Source organism: Morus notabilis, unplaced genomic scaffold, assembly GCF_000414095.1.
Source record: "Morus notabilis unplaced genomic scaffold, ASM41409v2 Scaffold205, whole genome shotgun sequence".
In the NCBI taxonomy this organism is placed as follows: domain Eukaryota; kingdom Viridiplantae; phylum Streptophyta; class Magnoliopsida; order Rosales; family Moraceae; genus Morus; species Morus notabilis.
In genome coordinates this window covers 297,277-314,518 of record NW_010363285.1, presented here as the reverse complement: position 1 = coordinate 314,518, position 17,242 = coordinate 297,277, and the positions used below count along the sequence as shown (strand labels likewise).

The window sequence follows — 17,242 nt, the reverse complement described above, 5'->3', positions numbered from 1 at the left end:
AGTTGACATAAATGACAAAATTCAGAAGACATAACATAACATGTATATTTTAAAATTTAAGAGACATATTGACACAAGAATTTTTTTTGAGGAGAAAATAAATTGTTTTCGTAAAAATTTGTGTATTTTAATTTAATAATAATTGACACGTTTAGGTTGAAAAAGTATTTATTCCCGTGGATTCATACATACACAGAGGTCTGCTACTTCTCGGTTGTCGCAAACTGACCATCGGAGAGAAAGAGAAAGAGAGAGAGTTTTAAAGCCCTAATTTTTACCGGGTTTTTGGCGCAGAGCATAGTTTTTTATTTTTTTGTGGTTGAGATTTTCAGGAGTCGAAACGCAGTGATGAAGGTGGTGGCCTTAGTCAGCGGCGGCAAAGACAGCTGTTACGCCATGATGAAGTGCATTCAATACGGTCACGAGGTCTTCTCTCTTTACTATTCTCGTTTGGTTCCCGCGAAAATTCTTAAATATCCAAGAAACTTCAACTTTTTGTTTTGTTTTTGTTTTTGTTTTTTTTGTTTGTTTGTTTTTTTTTTTTTTTTTAAATCATCATTATGTTCTTGGACGGAATCACACCAACGTTAATGTGAATAGATGTTTTGGACTTCTGAGAGTTTTTTTTTTTTTTTTTTTTTTTTTTTTTTTTTTTGCCTATTTGGTTGCTCAGAAAACGCAAGAAAGTTGAGCACAAATGTCGTATTGAAAAAGAAAAACGTTGGATTTTCCCCTTTGCTTGAAGAATAACTTATGTTTGCTATTCGATAGATTGTTGCATTGGCGAATTTGATGCCAGCTGATGATTCAGTGGACGAGCTCGATAGCTACATGTATCAAACTGTAATTCTCTCTCTCTCTCTCTCTCTAACGTATGTCTCAAACTTGTATACGCGAATGTGTTATTTCCATTTGCTATTAGTCTTTTCCCCTTCGGTTCCTTTTTCCAATTATTGTCTGAAAAGTTTGTTTAATGATCAAATGTATACACGTTTTGATTACATGATTGACTTTTTTTTTAATTGTTTTAGACTATTGATTGCTTTCTTCAGGTTGGGCACCAGATAATTGTCAGCTATGCGGAATGCATGGGACTGCCGCTGTTCAGGAGGCGGATACAAGGATCCACCAGGCAAGCATTTCTAGCAGGAACTTTTGGTAAAATTATTCTTGATTTTGGGGAGTTACTAGAAAACTGCTTTGTGATGGTAAAACAAATCCATTCTTAGTATTTCTAAACTGGCTCGAACAAAGATTCTTCTTTTACGCTATTCCTGTGAGTTTGCTTATAGTGCGTTTCGGCATAAGATTTGGGTGCATGGGATAGGTTGAATTTTGTTCATATTTGATATTACTTGCTGTTGAAGAGAGAAAAAGAAAGCTGTAATGAACGAATTGTGTTCCTTAGAAATAATTTTTCTTCATTTTCTATTGGTTTTTGCTTATAATTTAGGCATCAGAGGCTTAGCTATAGAACGACTCCTGGTGATGAAGTTGAAGACATGTTCATATTGCTAAATGAGGTGAAAAGACAGATACCCTCTGTTGCAGCAGTATCTTCCGGTGCTATTGCATCTGATTATCAGAGGCTTCGAGTGGAAAGTGTTTGTTCAAGGTTAGGGCTTGTTTCTCTAGCATATTTGTGGAAACAAGATCAGTCATTGCTCCTTCAGGAAATGGTAATTTGAATTTTAGCGTAGCAACGTAGTCAATTAATATTGAAATTGTACTTCTGATGAGGAGGTTATTTACCAAAAAATCAAGTACTTTTGAGTTCAAATATTTTAGTGTAGCAACATAGGCAATTAATATTGAAATTGTACTTCTCATGCGACACTTCTCTTTTCCACTCTTATCAGATAGAAAATGGGATTTCGGCTATTACTGTAAAGGTATAATTTGCGTTTTAACTTGTTGTTTAGTTTTCTCCCTTTTATTGTACTTTACTTTTTTTTTTTTACTTTTTATTTGTTATTTTTTCCCATCTTTCCTCTTCAAAGAGAAGAGTTCTGTTATTACATTACGTGGATACACTTTTTTACAGGAAACAACATAGACATAGTGGTTGATATGTTATTTTTACTCTCTCTTGCTCTCTCTCAATGTTATAGGTTGCTGCAATGGGTTTGGACCCTGCGAAACACTTGGGCAAAGAAATATCCTCCCTGCACTCCTATCTGCATAAGTTGAAAGAGTAGGTCAACTTCTTCTTCTTTGTCGTCTTCTTTTTTTTTTTTTTTCTTTTTTTTTTTTTTTTTCTTCTTTCTTTCTTGCTTGCTTGTTGTACTTCAAGCATATAGTGTAATTGGTTTGTTGATTGTCAATCCTTGGCAGGTTGTATGGAATAAATGTATGTGGTGAAGGAGGGGAGTATGAAACATTAACGCTTGATTGCCCTCTTTTTGTTGTGAGTTTATACCTTCCTTTTCGTTTTAGCTGAAGAAGTTTATCCACTGCTTTCTAGTGGGCCATGGAAAGAAAGGGTATGGAGTTAGTTATGATACTATTTGATAATGGCATTTATGCTTGAAGTTGCGACACTTTTGGGTAATGATAGTTGGGAGTAGAGGGAATGTTCTTAGATCTTTTATATTTACACTGACTATGATTTAGGTTAGAGGATATATTTTTTCTTTACAAAGGTTATGGTGACTACTTTTTCTTCCCTTAACTCTACTGTTTGTGGCCACAGAATGCTCGAATCATGCTTGACGAGTTTCAAGTTGTTCTTCACTCTTCAGATTCCATAGCCCCAGCTGGGGTACTTCATCCCTTGGCTTTTCATGTTGAAAGGAAGAAAGCGCATTGTTCTTTGCCAGGCAGTGACAAGACTGAAGAGTTCAGTCCGGAGAATATTGGTTCAGTGTTTGAAGTGCAAGGAGATTGCTCACAAACACGTGATACAACATCCCAGTCTGCTGTTGAAGTCACTGATTTAATTGAAATTGCAGAAAATAAGCTTCACATTTCAAAAACACAAAAGGATGATACATTTTCTATTTCTTGCTGGTTGCAAGATTCACACAAACGTTCGTCAGGTAGTCAATAGAAATAATGTTTAGTTCGTAGTATTCCTTCCCACAGGTATATTTCCTTTCAAAAAATTCATTTCTTACGCATTGTGCTTTAACTTATCTTAGTATGTTTTCTGTCTTCTGTTTTATTTGGTAGGTTTGCAAGAAGAGCTTACGGCTGTCCTAAGAAAAATTGAAACACGTCTTGGGGCTTATGGTTTTGGCTGGGAGAATGTCCTTTATATTCATCTGTATATTGCTGATATGAAGGAGTTTGCTACAGCAAATGAAACATACGTGAAGTTTATAAAACAGGAGAAGTGTCCCTTTGGTGTTCCCTCCCGTAGTACGGTTGAGTTGCCTTTATTGCAAGTGGGTTTGGGTAGTGCATATGTTGAAGTTTTAGTGGCAAATGACCATACCAAAAGAGTTCTACATGTACAAAGTATTTCATCTTGGGCGCCTAGTTGCATTGGACCATATAGTCAGGTATAAATTACATCTTCGTCACTAATAATTTGTTAATCGGGATAAGTAGTGTTCGTTATTACTATTTGGTCAATTGTTTGATTCTCTCTCTCTCTCTCTCTACACACACACACACACACACACACACACACACACACACACACACACACACATTCCTGCTTTTTTTTTATTCCTGCTCTCTGATTCTGTTTACTTGTTTGCTTGTAGGCAACTTTAGACAAGAACATACTTCACATGGCTGGGCAGTTGGGGCTTGACCCTCCCACAATGGCCCTACATGAAGGAGGTGTTGCTGCCGAGTTGGAGAAGGCACTAGAAAACAGTGAAGCAGTGGCAAAATGCTTCAAGTGTTCAATATCTGCTTCCACTATTATATTTGTCATTTACTGTTCGACACTTACTCCTCCATCTGAGAGATTCCATATTCAAGAAAAGCTAGATGTATTCCTTAAGCAAATAAAGGTTTCTCATTTCCATAAAGAAAGCATGTCTGAGGCTCTCAATCCCATTTTTCTTTATGTCCTTGTCCCTGGCTTGCCGAAAGGGTACATTTCTACAAATCTCTTTTCTCCCCTTTCTCATCATGTTTATGCAATTGTATTGAATCTCTATCTGCTTTGCTTCTTCATTAGGCTCCCGATCACACCTGAGGGATCATTGCTTGATGAATGCTTGCACATCTGCATTTAGAAATTTGAACAAAAAGCAAAAGAAAGGAAAAATATTTATTTGATTTAATCTAATCTATTAGTTCTTGGCGTGTTTAATGATTTGCTATGAAGTGAAAGAATACTTGCTTAGGTTGCATGTCCAATGAATTCAAGACCTTTAGTGTACTAGGTGATTTTAGGGTTCTCAAATTGATTGAAATAACGCCGTTTTGGAAAAGTTTGGACAAAGTTAGCTTCATGTGCCCTTGGCTTTTTGGTATTGCAGAGCACTTGTGGAAATTAAGCCCATTCTCTTTGTTCCGGAGGATATTGAAGCAACAAAAGAAACTATGCAAGACCCGTCTTGTATAAGGACCCCTAATTGGGGTTTTCAACAAGCAAATTGGCATGACCATTGCGTTAAAAGATGCGTCATTCGTGGAGAGTTATGTGCAGTGATTTTGTCTATTACAAGTGAACTTGCAACGAAGATCTGTTCCGACTCTTTAGGTGCTGAACAGAGCAAAGGCCATCCAAATTTTTTCACTGAGGGGCAAATGAAAGAAGTATCAAGGTTTTGTATTTATCTTCTTGGAAAAGTTATCATGGAAAACGGTTTCTCTTGGTATGATACAATGGTAGGTCTGCTTTAATGCCCATCAAAGCTGATTCATCTGATCGAATGGAAATCCATTGTCTGATTAATCTTTCATTTACTATTGATGTCATTAGTAGCCCATCTTTATGTCATTCGGGTTTAGCAATTGCCTTGAACCTTGGGCCTAAGCCTAAAAGAATTTCATGTGAGAAAATGAAACTTCACTTGCTTTATTTCACTTGAAAAATCTCTCAGATTTTTGATAGTCTTTTTGAGAAATTTTATTCCGCATATGCTTTTGATCACTTATCGAATTTGGCCTATTTTATTTTAACTAGTTTTCTTTTTGGATTTAAGGTTTTTATTACATTGTTGAATATCATGATTCTTCGGTGGATTATCATTTTTTATTATGCTTAGTAATAATACAGTCTTGTTCTTCTCTTAATGGCATCTTTGCTCTTGGTGTCTTCTTTTTAATTTCTTTTCCTTCTTTGTCTTCTCCTTTTCCCCCATCAATGTTGTTCTTACATAATTTATCTTTTCATGTCGGCAGTATTTAAGACTATATTTTCCTGCAAGTCTTGGAGTGCCGTTGGAGTCGCTGTCGCTCTTGTTCACCAATGCATTCACTGAACTTGCTGCAATGGATCAGACATTTAATATTGGCCATGAGCCCATCTTTAACCTCGTTCCTGTCGTCGGTGCTGGGAGTTCTGCCACAGCCATAGATGATATAATAACTTGTGAACTATTGACCCGGAAACTTTGAGTATGACTGCTTTATCTTGAAGTATCTATTTTCTGGAACAAAATCACGAGCTTTAGGAAGTGGAGGGTAATTTAAGATTTGAAAATCTTTTGAAGAACACCATCTCTGTCTTGATCCCACCCTTCTTAATGATTTGGCGCAACGGATTCAGGAATGATTGGGGAAGGCTTCAGTAAGTGTCCATAACTTCGTTTCAAAAAGGGGTAAGATCAAATCTAGCTAATAGTCTCTATGCAAAAATACTTAAACTTCATCCTGTTATTGGTGATAAATTCGCTTTACACTTCCCCAATTGCTTATGGGGAATGAAACGTCAACTAGATATGGTCCTTATTTATCAGCTCTTTTTTCTTTTTCTTCTCTTTTCCCTCTCATTGCGATGGTCGTACCCTTTATTTTAATTGGGGTCTGGGGAATCAGGCACTTCTAGTACTTGAGACAAAAACGGGTTAACCACTTTTTCTTTTTTTTGTGTTATTATGATAATTTATGTCTTGTGGAGCAACATAATTATTTTTTATTTTTTATTTTTTACTAATTGAGAAGGAAGGTCACAAAATTGTTGACAAGCTTTGCTTAGCGGCCGACTCCCACGAATCATTAGTTAGTAGGTAAACTAACAAGAGAAATAGTTCGAGAATATTTTTATCATTGCACAACTAGACAAATAGCTCACTCCTCGCCCCCGTGGAACTCTCCTCAACGGCGACCCATTTTTTTTTTTTATGACACACGCGAACAAATAACAAGCATTACTGACGGTGCATTTGTGGTATTTAAGTTCCGAGTTGCAGTCAGCAATTACTTGGATAGCTTCACTTAGCGGAGTCCATGATGTTACTTTCTCTCGAAGGCCTTGTGGTCGATTTCCCTTGGGTTATTGTCTTTTGTTTCCGTGTATCTACTATATAAAAAAATAATAAAATAATAATAAAAAAAAAAAACTAGACAGAGATTTACACTGGTAATGTTCCTCTTTAGGTTTATTTTCCAACGCAGCCTAAACATGTTAACTGTGGTTTGTTGCATTGCCACCTTCGGACGATACTAATGTGATGGCTGAATGTCTTATCGCTCTTAATAAGTGCGGCTCCAGGCAGTATGTTTCTGTGGATTTGCATGCGAGTCATATCCCATTTGTCCTTTTCCTTCTTGTCATTTCTTTGGTCCTAAATTTCTTTCATGCATTTAATATCCCACCAACAAAAATTGTTCACCCACTTTTCTAGTCCCCCTAATATATATATATATATATATATATATATATGTGTGTGTGTGTGTGTTTGCGCACTCAATGATCGAATTGACATGACTAAGTGTGGTGTACTTCACAGGTCTAAGGTTTACCCATTTTCTAAGATAAAAATATCTGATCTCCAAGAAACGACTATCCTATAGTTGGTTAACTTGCGACTTTGGAAAGAATAAAACAGAATCAAGAATGGATTATTTGTTGACAAAAAGACAAGCAAAAAGAAGGTGAAAATAGTCATCTTATGTGCTGTATTTGCTTTAAGAATGCTTCTATTGCAAATTGCAGAAACTTTACTTTCATGTAAGAGAAATGAAACAGTACTTCGTTATTTGTTTAAACTCTTATCATCTGCCACCAGGAACACATTGTACGACTGGGGCTTCTGCCAAAAACATGTGGCTGAAATAACTGAAAAGAGGCCTTGATTTTCTCCTTTAATTGCGACCCTTAACAGAGAGAAGCTACAATATGAGTACTTTTGACAAACCGGCAATTATGGTTTGTTACCAAACGTACGAGAGTTGCTATCATCAATCACATCTTGATGGGCAACAAAATTTTGATAGTGACCTTGTACTAGAATGAACCTATCAAAGAATTTTCTTTTGAACCATCTCCGAAGAAATGAATAAGCTAAGTGCCAAAGTTCTTCCCTAGTTTCCACGTCAAGAGTTAGGGCTTTGGCTCTGAGAAGAAAGCAAAAAACACAAAAAAAAATAAATAAAAATAAAAATAAAAAATAAAAAAATTTTGAGGCACTCTTGTTTGGCCACAAACAACACCCACATGGGAGAGGGGACCGTACCAAGGCTGGTCTAGCATAGGTGTAGCAGTTGAGAAGCGTAAAGGAGATTGATATGAGCATACCTCACTAGCAATGAAATCATATGGACCTCAATTGGGGCCTACAAACTTCTCATAAAAAAATACAAATCTTGGGAGGAAAAAGCAAGAGAGAGAGAGAGAGAGAGAGAGAGAGAGAGAGGATGAGGAGAGGGATGGTTTAGCTTTTCTATAGAGAGAGAAAAAAAAATATATATAGGCGTTTAATATAATTAAAATATAGAGGTATAAGAGGGAAAAAGAGGAAAATTGTTTGTTCTTATTTGTGTAGACACAATTGGGGTTTTCACATGTGTGGCGGTTGAAGCAATCATTGTATCAAATTTAAGTATTTAAACAGGTAATTGTCTGAAACTTCTAGTACATTGTATAAAAATGGTTGCTTGAGTAACATTTGAGAAATATAATACATTAGTTGAGTCTTTAAACACGTCTGTTCGTCTACAATGATGAAAATGTAATAAGTTGTACACTTACGTTACTTCAGTAATAAGTTGTATTACTTCGGAAATTATTAGTATTAAATTACTTCAATAATAAGTTGTATACTTTATTACTGTGGAACAATAGTTATTACAGTTGCTGAACTTCTGTGACAAGAAAACAAAACAGGGCAAACAGAATGTAATTACTCGATTAATTGACTAAAAAATTATGGGGTTACAGAAGAAAATAATACTGTGAATTACTTTTTCTCTGTAAATCATGAATTGTTTTAGGGTCTGTTTGATATGAGGGATGAAGAGTAAGAATGATGAAGAGAATTAAATGGATAAAAAATATAAAGAATGAAGAGGATTGTGGTAATCCTTTATGTTATTTGATCTAAGAGAGAAAAAATTGAATAGATGAATGATGATTGTTTGTTCAATTACTATATTATTATTTTATTCTTTAGTAATAATTTTTTTAGAGGGTAAAATAAACATAGACGTTTAGTAAAGGGATTCATACCATGATTTAAATCATGGTTCATGATTTGCTAAAGTATTTTTTCTCACAAAAAATACACGTAAATTAAAAATTATTCTAATCTCATAATTCTAATTTATGAACCAAACGTCTCATACTTAAAAGTTTGAGGACTTCGATGAATCCTTCCATTAAGGGAAGGATCCAAATTTTGTGGACCCAAAGGAGAGTCTCTCCCTCTATCACTCATCTCCCTCCTTTCATCCATCAAACCAAACAATGAAATTGTCCTCTCCCCCTACTTCTCTCTCTCCACCTCCATCCATCTCTCCCTCCCACTAAACACACTAGTAATGAGTGTATGGTTTTACTGTTGAATAATAATCAATACATTTATTTTTTTATTATACTTTTTTAATAGATTTAATCCATTAATCAATTAATGGACTTGATAAATTAAGGAAGGTTATCGAAAATCAATTAACGGACTTTTTTAATAGATTTAATCCATTAATCAATTAATGGACTTGATAAATTAATGGACTAAATATAAATTAATTATGTACCTTATTACTAAAGTAATTCGTGCTAAAGTAATTCATACCACGAATTACTTTAGTAATAAGTTATTGTTAAAAAAATAATTATCCCATTTACTTAATTTCTGTTATAGGAAAACGAAAAAGTGAAAAAAATGTTAGTTACTCATAATGTACTTAAAGAACAAAAAAAAAAAAAGGGAGGTTACGGATGGTAACCACTAACCATTAGCCAAATTAATTTAGAATTTAGAAACTATTGGGTGTATAACGTATATGATCGTCCACATGGGAAATTATATTACAAGTACATAAAAACCATTCAGATTTCACGTGAAGCTTAGGTGGCTTCTGAAACTAATAACAGAGAGAGAGAGAGAGAGAGAGAGAGAGAGAGAGAGAGAGAGAGGAATTCTATCATCCAAGTCAGGTAGAAATTTCGCAAACTGTCGGTGGGTGTAGAGGTGGCCCTTTTAGAAGCCCAAAATCTCCACCAATTTTTATTTTTATTTTTTTTTTCATTTTATTGGTGGAGCCTATAATTTCCATTATTTATTTATTTATTTTTTATAAACCAGTACAAGTTATTAGTACTATTTCCCAAAGACGACATGCTTGGCCTTTCAATCATATATAGTAGAAAATCTAAGGAGTAACAATTTCAAGACTTTTTCGGTGAAATAGTAGGTGAGAATTATGGAATATTCTGTATGGCTTGTATTCGTAGTTGGTGGGATTCACCTTTTTATTCAAACACCGGTGTCCAAAAAAAAAAAAAAATTATACGTAATTTTTCTGAAAAAGGATCTAAGAGTAAATTAAAAACAGTTTTTATTATTAGTTTTTTATAGAAACTTTACTAAAATATAAAAATTCACCTGAGCGTCATCAAAATTCATGGCAGGAAAGGAATTATGTAAAATGCAAAATATTTTCTGTTTTTTTCTTTTTTCAAAATTTTCCTTTTATTATTACTTAATAGGGAGTTGTGAATATATCCAAAAAAAAAAAAAAGTTGTAAATTAGGTAGTTTTGAGCTAGGAAAAAAGAAGAAGATTAACAAACACGACAGGCCAAAAAAATAACTGTAAAAAATGGCATGAAAGTAATATACGGAAAAACGGAGGGCAGTTGGATAATCTTGAGTCCAAAATGGCAACAGAGGAAAAGCAAAAGAAAGGACTGTTCTGTACCTGCAAATGAAAATGCAGAGATAGAGTTGTAGAGAGAGAGAGAGAGAGAGAGAGAGAGAGATAGAGAGAGAAAGGGAAAGGAGATCTGAGTCGACTCGGGCAAAACTGAGTCGGGGAGCGAGTGAGATCAACAACGTCCTTTTGAAGCTCTTCTGTCAACATTAATATCATAAACTCATAGAGAAGCAGAAGAAGGAGGAGGAGGAAGATCCTGACCCTTAGACTGAGATCCCCATCTCAGATAGCCCCTTATCCACCGTTCGATTCTTCTTATCTTCTCCTTTCTCTATCTCTGCGAAAACCTAAATTCGAAGATAATACCTAAATATTGTGAAAGAATCGGAGGGAGAGAGCTTTTGAAGCCCAATTTGTTTGCTTTTTTGAATTTTGATTCTCAGGTACTTTCTTTCTTTATTTCCATTTGGAAAGAGAGAGAAAGTGGCGAAGAAGATTGGAAATTTTGAAACTTTTGGTGTTTTTTTTTTTGGGGGTTAAGGGTATTAGAGCAATTTGTGAAATTGAGTTGGATAAGGGAAATCTGGTGCTTGATTTTTCCTTTGAGATCCAAAAGACTCTTTTACTCGGATTTTGAATTTGAATTCAAAATCCTTCTGGGCAGCCAAACAGAAAGGATGATTGTTAGTTTTCGTTTTTGACAGTTGATTTTTGTTTACATTTGGGTTTTGGATGCTGAAAGATTGTTTCTTTTCTGGGGTTTCGCAGATTTGAAGTTCTTAGTAGCTCAACTACTCGGTAATGGAGCTCAGCGTCGGATGGTGCAAGTGGGTCTCACTGGGTGAAGCTAAGCTTCCGCAATCATGAAGGATTCTTGGTGTGATTTCGACTTGAACTGAATTATTTCAATTGCATTTGTGCTTAAATATTATAATATGTAATTTCTTGGTCTGGAAAGTTTGGAGTTCATAATTTTTGGTAGTTTCTGTTGGTCTTAAACCCTAGAAGTGTGAAGTCTTTTCCAATTTGAGTTCAAAATCTTGACTTTCATAGAAAATGGAAGGGGCTTTGGCTTAGAGAAGAAAATAGAAGTAGACCGAACAGAATCAAATGGAGGATTTTTCAAAGTATGCTCACAGTCTGGCTCATTTGGCGGTTGCTAGGCGGGACTATGCCGCCCTTAGGCGCATTATCTTGAATCTTCCTCGGCTTGCCAAAGCCGGAGAGGTTAACACCGAAGATGAATCTCTTGAGGCCGAGGTTCAAGCTGACGCTGTCTCGGCTGTCATTGACCGTCGCGATGTTCCCGGTCGTGAGACCCCTCTGCATCTTGCAGTACGTCTCAGGGACCCAATTTCGGCTGAGATATTGATGGGTGCTGGTGCTGATTGGAGTCTTCAGAATGAGAATGGTTGGAGTGCTCTCCAAGAAGCGGTCTGCACAAGAGAGGAAACAATTGCCATGATCATTGCTCGACACTACCAACCTCTTGCTTGGGCCAAATGGTGTAGAAGACTTCCTCGGATTGTTGCCTCTGCAGCTCGGATCCGTGATTTTTACATGGAGATAACTTTCCATTTCGAGAGCTCAGTTATTCCTTTTATTGGCCGCATTGCGCCTTCAGATACTTACCGCATTTGGAAGCGTGGTTCTAATCTCCGTGCCGATATGACCCTTGCTGGTTTTGATGGTTTTCGCATTCAAAGATCTGATCAAACATTTCTGTTCCTTGGAGAAGGCTACTCTGCGGAGGATAATAATCTGAATTTGACACCTGGTACTTTAATTGTTCTTTCTCACAAGGAGAAGGAAATTACTAATGCTTTGGAAGGGGCTGGTTCGCAGCCGACCGAGCAAGAAGTTGCCCATGAAGTAGCCTTGATGTCACAGACAAATATGTATAGGCCAGGGATTGATGTTACCCAGGCTGAGCTTGTTCCCCACGTAAACTGGAGGAGACAGGAGAAGACTGAGATGGTTGGAAATTGGAAGGCCAAAGTTTACGACATGCTTCATGTCATGGTTAGTGTGAAATCGAGGCGAGTTCCTGGTGCTATGACTGATGAGGAGCTGTTTACCGTGGATGATGAAGACAAGCTGGCAAATGGTGGTGACAATGATGAGTATGATGATGTATTAACCGCTGAAGAAAGAATGCAGCTGGATTCTGCACTTCATATGGGGAACTCAGATGGTGTTTGTGAGGATGATGAACATGGCGGATTTGACAGCCACGAAAATGGTTCTGTAGCTTCTTATGAAAATGGTGAGTCCAATGGTTGTGCTAAAGAGAAGAAGAGTTGGTTTGGTTGGAATAGAAAGAATGCCAAGGCAAACGGTGATGATTCTGAAGATCCAAAGAATTTGAAGAAGGCCTCAAAATTGGGTTTGGAAAATGGCAACCAAAAATCTATTGATCATCAAAAACCCTCATCTGAATCATATAGGGAGGATTCAATGGATGCCAAGAAGGGAAAAGAAAAAAGCAGTAAGAAGAAAAAGAAGAAGGGGCCCACTGGAGAGACTAAGCATGAGAGTGAGTACAAAAAGGGTTTAAGACCTGTGTTGTGGTTGACGCCTGATTTCCCTTTGAAGACAGATGAGCTTCTGCCTTTACTGGACATTTTAGCTAACAAGGTGAAGGCTGTTAGGAGACTCAGGGAGCTTTTGACTACGAAACTGCCACATGGAACTTTTCCTGTTAAGGTAACTCAACGTATTTCTGTATTTTTCTTCAGTTTGATCGACTTTGAATTGCTTTACACTTACTCTTTGTTTCTTTTTACCTATGTTTTTTAATATCTGGTGAAAATGTGTCTCGCGTACAATTCTTGCTTTATATGGTTCCAACTTCTCGTTCTTATCGCCATGCTATTTTTATTTTTTATTTTTTTTTACTTTATGGTAATGTCTGTCAGTTGGGTTTAGGGTTGAAAAACAACTTTCTTTCAGGGACACCACCTACCTGCTCCTTGTTGCTTTACTCCATGTAGCAATTGCTCATGCTTGACAATTTCCAAGCAACAAATAGAACATTCTTATCTTTAGAATGAGCGTTGCATTTAGATGATGTCGTACGAAAATTCTAAAAGTGGGAAAACAAATGTTGGAGAAATTGTTAGCTGCCATTGATTTATGACTGAAGTGTAGAATATGGCCAAAACTACCATTTACATGAATTTGGAATATTGAATTCTAATATGTAATCCATCTTTTATTTCAGCAATTTCTACAATACATTCTGAATGTTTTAATTTCAATTACAAAAGTTTCTCCGAATAAAAGTTTGATGTATAAAAACAATCCTAGATTTATGTTTTAGGGGTTGACTGTTTATTTGTTGAGGAGACTTGACATGTTAATTTTCTGAATATGTGAAAAGTACAATACGGATTGGAAAGACATGATTTTTGGAGTGAATTGATTTTCACTCACATTAGTTTTGCATTTCCCTGCCGTAGGTCGCCATCCCGATTGTCCCAACCATAAGAGTCCTTGTTACTTTTACGAAATTCGAGGAGCTACAGCCAATGGAGGAGTTCTCAACCCCTCTCTCAAGTCCAGCACATTTCCAGGATGCCAAGTCAAAGGAATCAGAAGGCTCTTCTTCATGGATTTCATGGATGAGAGGGAGTCGTGGCGGGCAATCCAGCGACAGTGATAGTCACCGGTTCAAGGATGAAGTTGATCCTTTCCACATTCCATTGGACTATACTTGGATTGATGCCAACGAGAAGAAACGCCGAATGAAGGCTAAGAAAGCGAAGAGCAAGAAACATAAAAAGCAAACGGCAGCAAGAGGTGGTGATGGTGGGCATCAGGTGACTGAGGATGTGGAAGAAGAATTGCGTTAAAGAACTTGAATGTCCCCGTACCACTTCGAAGAGCTGACAAACGGAAAGAGGAGGTAACAAGCTCATCATTCTTTGTGCACATCTGACCATTTATTCTTCCCTGAGTTATGTGGCGGGCTTACAGAAAATTATTAGGTGATCAAAGTGCTGGTCATTTGGAAGAGCAAGGTTATCTTCTTCAATTGTTGTATTTTTATATTATGTGATGTGAAATTTGAGAGGAACAGGCTCCTCCCTCTTTCTTGATAGCTTATTTTGCGTCCTGATTTTTCTTTCGACACGAATCATTGTATGTAAGTTTTATCATTTTTGTGATTGGTATTTTTTTTTGTTTTGCTTGCCATATCAGCCAAATTTGATCACTTCCATGTTTCCCTTTTTCTTTTTTTGCTTTCAAAAATATTTGTTTTGCACAGTAATATTTCTAACTTATGCGATACCCAAGTTTCAGTTTCGTTGTGCCTTCTAAATCACATATTGACGGATTCGTCGTTTGTTGGAAAAAGAAAAGTTTGCTTTTCACCGTGAAAACAAGAATAGTAGAGGTTTAAATAAACGACAAAACAATCAGAAAAATTGCAATAAAAAATATTTGTTTTGCACAGTAATATTTCTAACTTATGCAATACCCAAGTTTCAGTTTCATTGTGCCTTCTAATCACATATTGACGGATTCGTCGTTTGTTGGAAAAAGAAAAGTTTGCTTTTCACCGTGAAAACAAGAATAGTATAGGATTAAATAAACGACAAAACAATCAGAAAAATTGCAACCAAAAAGAAAAGAAAAGCACAAAGCTGCTTTAACAATTTCACCAAAAAATTCTACTGGCAAAAAATCTAACTTAAGGTGCTTGGCCTTGTGCTTCTTGATTCCTATTAGCAGAGATTCATGCATATTTTAAATTACCCTTGTTCAAATCGAGTACATGCATCGAAGAGCTTCAAATACAATAAAGCTCATGCATCGAATTCTAGAATTAATGTTGGATTTATGGTACGAAGTGAAATGGATCCCATCACGTGTCCCTCAAAGCCTTGAATTGATTTTTATCCTTTTTTCTTTTTTTGACAATCTGTTTGTTTTCTTTTATATGCTCTCTCTCTCTCTCTCACTTAAAATATAAAGGACGAAATCAAAGAAGATTTTTTGCATACTGAGTATCATTTTCATTTATGTCTCGAGGGATGAAAAGAAATGAATACCACATATACTAATATGGACAGCAAAAATGTTGGCCATCACGCTTACCACTGATCCATTTTTTACTCAATCGTGTAAGAATACGATTGGACCTATACAAACTGCTGCTATATATATATATATAACTCCTAATCGAGCATCTACGTCACCGACCCCTGCTCCGGGGCGTGACATAAACTAGGAGTATCTCCAATACAATATTATAATTAATGTGTCAATTAAAAATTTAACAATTAATGGTAAAAAACACCCTCCAATAAAATACTATTTGTTGTGTCAAATTTCTCACATTGTCAAATTTCTCACATGCTATACTTTGTGACAAATTTTTCACGAAATATAGTATATGACAAATTTGATATTTAATTTCTATTAGTTGAAATGTTTATTTTTAATTTAATCATTGTAATTTTTAAAATTTAAAATTATTTTAAAATTACAAGTCTACTTTTACAACTTTCAAACCTTAATGATGATAGAAAAAAATAGATTTAACATTTTAAATAGCATTAATTATGCATTAGACTACAAATACAAATAAAAATAACATGCCCTATTATACTTTTTGTTATTAAATATATAATTGAGATTAACATTTATATTACAAATGGTCTAAGTGATAACTCTCACGGAAACATGATTGGTTTCCCATTTTGTAGATATATATATATATATATATATATATATATATGTATTTACATGCGTGCTATCGATCTATACAATACAAGTAAGTCCCTACCAGAATCTATCCTTGTTGACGCTCAAATAACCAGCCATGACTTTACCTCCAGTGTTTCTCATCCCATCTATTAGGAAGCACCAAGTGGACCCCAATGCCCCAATGAAGAAATCTGCTTCCACCGCCATTAAGAAATTCACAATGGGGTAATTTGTACTTATCTCCCTCCCTAGACTCCCTTCATAAGTGGCCATTGTCATGTTCCCAACTTGTCTCCTCACATTTGTGTAATAGAACTTCCAGTTAGTGTACTCTTTGGATTTGTCTATCACTTCCTGTGTTTTAAAGCAGACTAGTGTTAATTACTACTAAAGGGAAGAAGAGTTAGAAGCAAAGGAAGTTGTGCTGCTATGACTGTAAACCTGCATTTCAGTTGACAGCCAAATGCTGTTGAGGTGTGGGAAGCGCCTTCTGATGCGGTTGGCGAGACGCATGTACTCTTTGAATTCGACTACTTTCATTTCGCAGGCTTTGTCTCCCATTCTTACGTGCATGCTCAGCAGCGGCCGTGGTATCCAAGCCTTGTGATTTGACCATACAAAATCTTCAATGTCGGACCTTTGATTGTTTGTAAGATCCTGTAAAGATAAGATACGTATTTCGTTGGAATATTCAAGTAGCTTTTCGTTCTTAATTTTTGTCAATCTTCGTATGTCCTACAAGAAAAGCTGGGGAGAAAACAAGAATCGCAAACCTTAGGCCATTCTCCAGAAAAACTTTCGATAACCATTGTTGCAGCTTTCTTTCTGAATGCTGCATGGCGAGCAACATTCATCAATCCACACGTGTACTCGCTTTGAAATCTCATAAGATAGCGAACTGCCTGATATGATCAAAAGACCAAATTTTTAACTGATTATAACACATTTGACTAGAAATAATATTGAATTTGAAAATACTGAGGCAAACATATACCTGTGCTCTCCACCATCTTCGATCCATCTTGCGATGATAAGCAATTAAACTGCCATTTATTTCTGTGGTTGGCTGCAGAAAACTCCAAGGATCACCCCATAGCCTGCATTTTTTTTTAACCTCCATGAGATTAGACGTGATATGCTGCAAATCACTGACCGAAAATTTATACAAAATAGTCATTATGGATGCATTTGCTTACCTAGGAGTACGTCCGACCCATATTTCCTTTGAATTATAGTTTTGTTTTTCCTTTATGATTCCATTCTTTCGTGCTTCTTCACTCCCCAGAAGCTCAAATGCATGGTCTCGG

General features: G+C 36.1%; 3 protein-coding genes across 5 annotated transcripts in view; 2 read left to right on the top strand and 1 right to left on the bottom strand.

The window, feature by feature from the left end:
- The first annotated feature begins 199 nt into the window (after positions 1-199).
- LOC21407235 (diphthine--ammonia ligase) lies at positions 200-6,030 on the top strand. The gene is made up of 12 exons (XM_024169393.1): positions 200-426; positions 772-843; positions 1,053-1,132; positions 1,454-1,679; positions 1,860-1,892; positions 2,112-2,194; positions 2,335-2,407; positions 2,693-3,038; positions 3,172-3,503; positions 3,711-4,048; positions 4,440-4,791; positions 5,308-6,030. Exons 1-12 carry the CDS (start codon positions 349-351, stop codon positions 5,521-5,523), a joined length of 2,229 nt encoding a protein of 742 aa, XP_024025161.1. The 5' UTR covers positions 200-348; the 3' UTR covers positions 5,524-6,030.
- A 4,241-nt stretch (positions 6,031-10,271) lies between these two features.
- Positions 10,272-14,417, top strand: LOC21407234. Of its 2 annotated transcripts, none has more exons than XM_010103912.2 (4): positions 10,272-10,663; positions 10,989-11,097; positions 11,284-12,926; positions 13,682-14,417. In XM_010103912.2, exons 3-4 carry the CDS (start codon positions 11,331-11,333, stop codon positions 14,072-14,074), a joined length of 1,989 nt encoding a protein of 662 aa, XP_010102214.1. In that variant the 5' UTR covers positions 10,272-10,663; positions 10,989-11,097; positions 11,284-11,330; the 3' UTR covers positions 14,075-14,417. The 2 variants fall into 2 exon arrangements, with proteins under 2 accessions (XP_010102214.1, XP_024025164.1); XM_024169396.1 differs by having other exon boundaries at positions 11,274-12,926.
- A 1,563-nt stretch (positions 14,418-15,980) lies between these two features.
- Positions 15,981-17,242, bottom strand: part of LOC21407233 — a 4,786-nt gene continuing 3,524 nt past the window's right edge. For both annotated transcript variants that reach the window (XM_010103911.2, XM_024169407.1), the window contains exons 6-10: positions 17,132-17,242; positions 16,930-17,032; positions 16,709-16,837; positions 16,377-16,592; positions 15,981-16,289 (exon numbers count right to left, since the gene is read on the bottom strand). In XM_010103911.2, coding sequence (XP_010102213.2) covers positions 16,011-16,289; positions 16,377-16,592; positions 16,709-16,837; positions 16,930-17,032; positions 17,132-17,242 — 838 coding nt within the window. In that variant the 3' untranslated portion in view covers positions 15,981-16,010. The remainder of the gene's footprint in view (positions 16,290-16,376; positions 16,593-16,708; positions 16,838-16,929; positions 17,033-17,131) is intronic.

Excerpts from the sequence above, each read along its gene's own strand:
- LOC21407235 (XM_024169393.1), top strand. The coding sequence starts at position 349 with ATGAAGGTGGTGGCCTTAGTCAGCGGCGGCAAAGACAGCTGTTACGCC. Across the intron at positions 844-1,052 it reads ATAGCTACATGTATCAAACT|GTTGGGCACCAGATAATTGT; the intron begins GTAATTCTCTCT and ends TGCTTTCTTCAG. Across the intron at positions 3,504-3,710 it reads GCATTGGACCATATAGTCAG|GCAACTTTAGACAAGAACAT; the intron begins GTATAAATTACA and ends GTTTGCTTGTAG.
- LOC21407234 (XM_010103912.2), top strand. The coding sequence starts at position 11,331 with ATGGAGGATTTTTCAAAGTATGCTCACAGTCTGGCTCATTTGGCGGTT. Across the intron at positions 12,927-13,681 it reads ATGGAACTTTTCCTGTTAAG|GTCGCCATCCCGATTGTCCC; the intron begins GTAACTCAACGT and ends TCCCTGCCGTAG.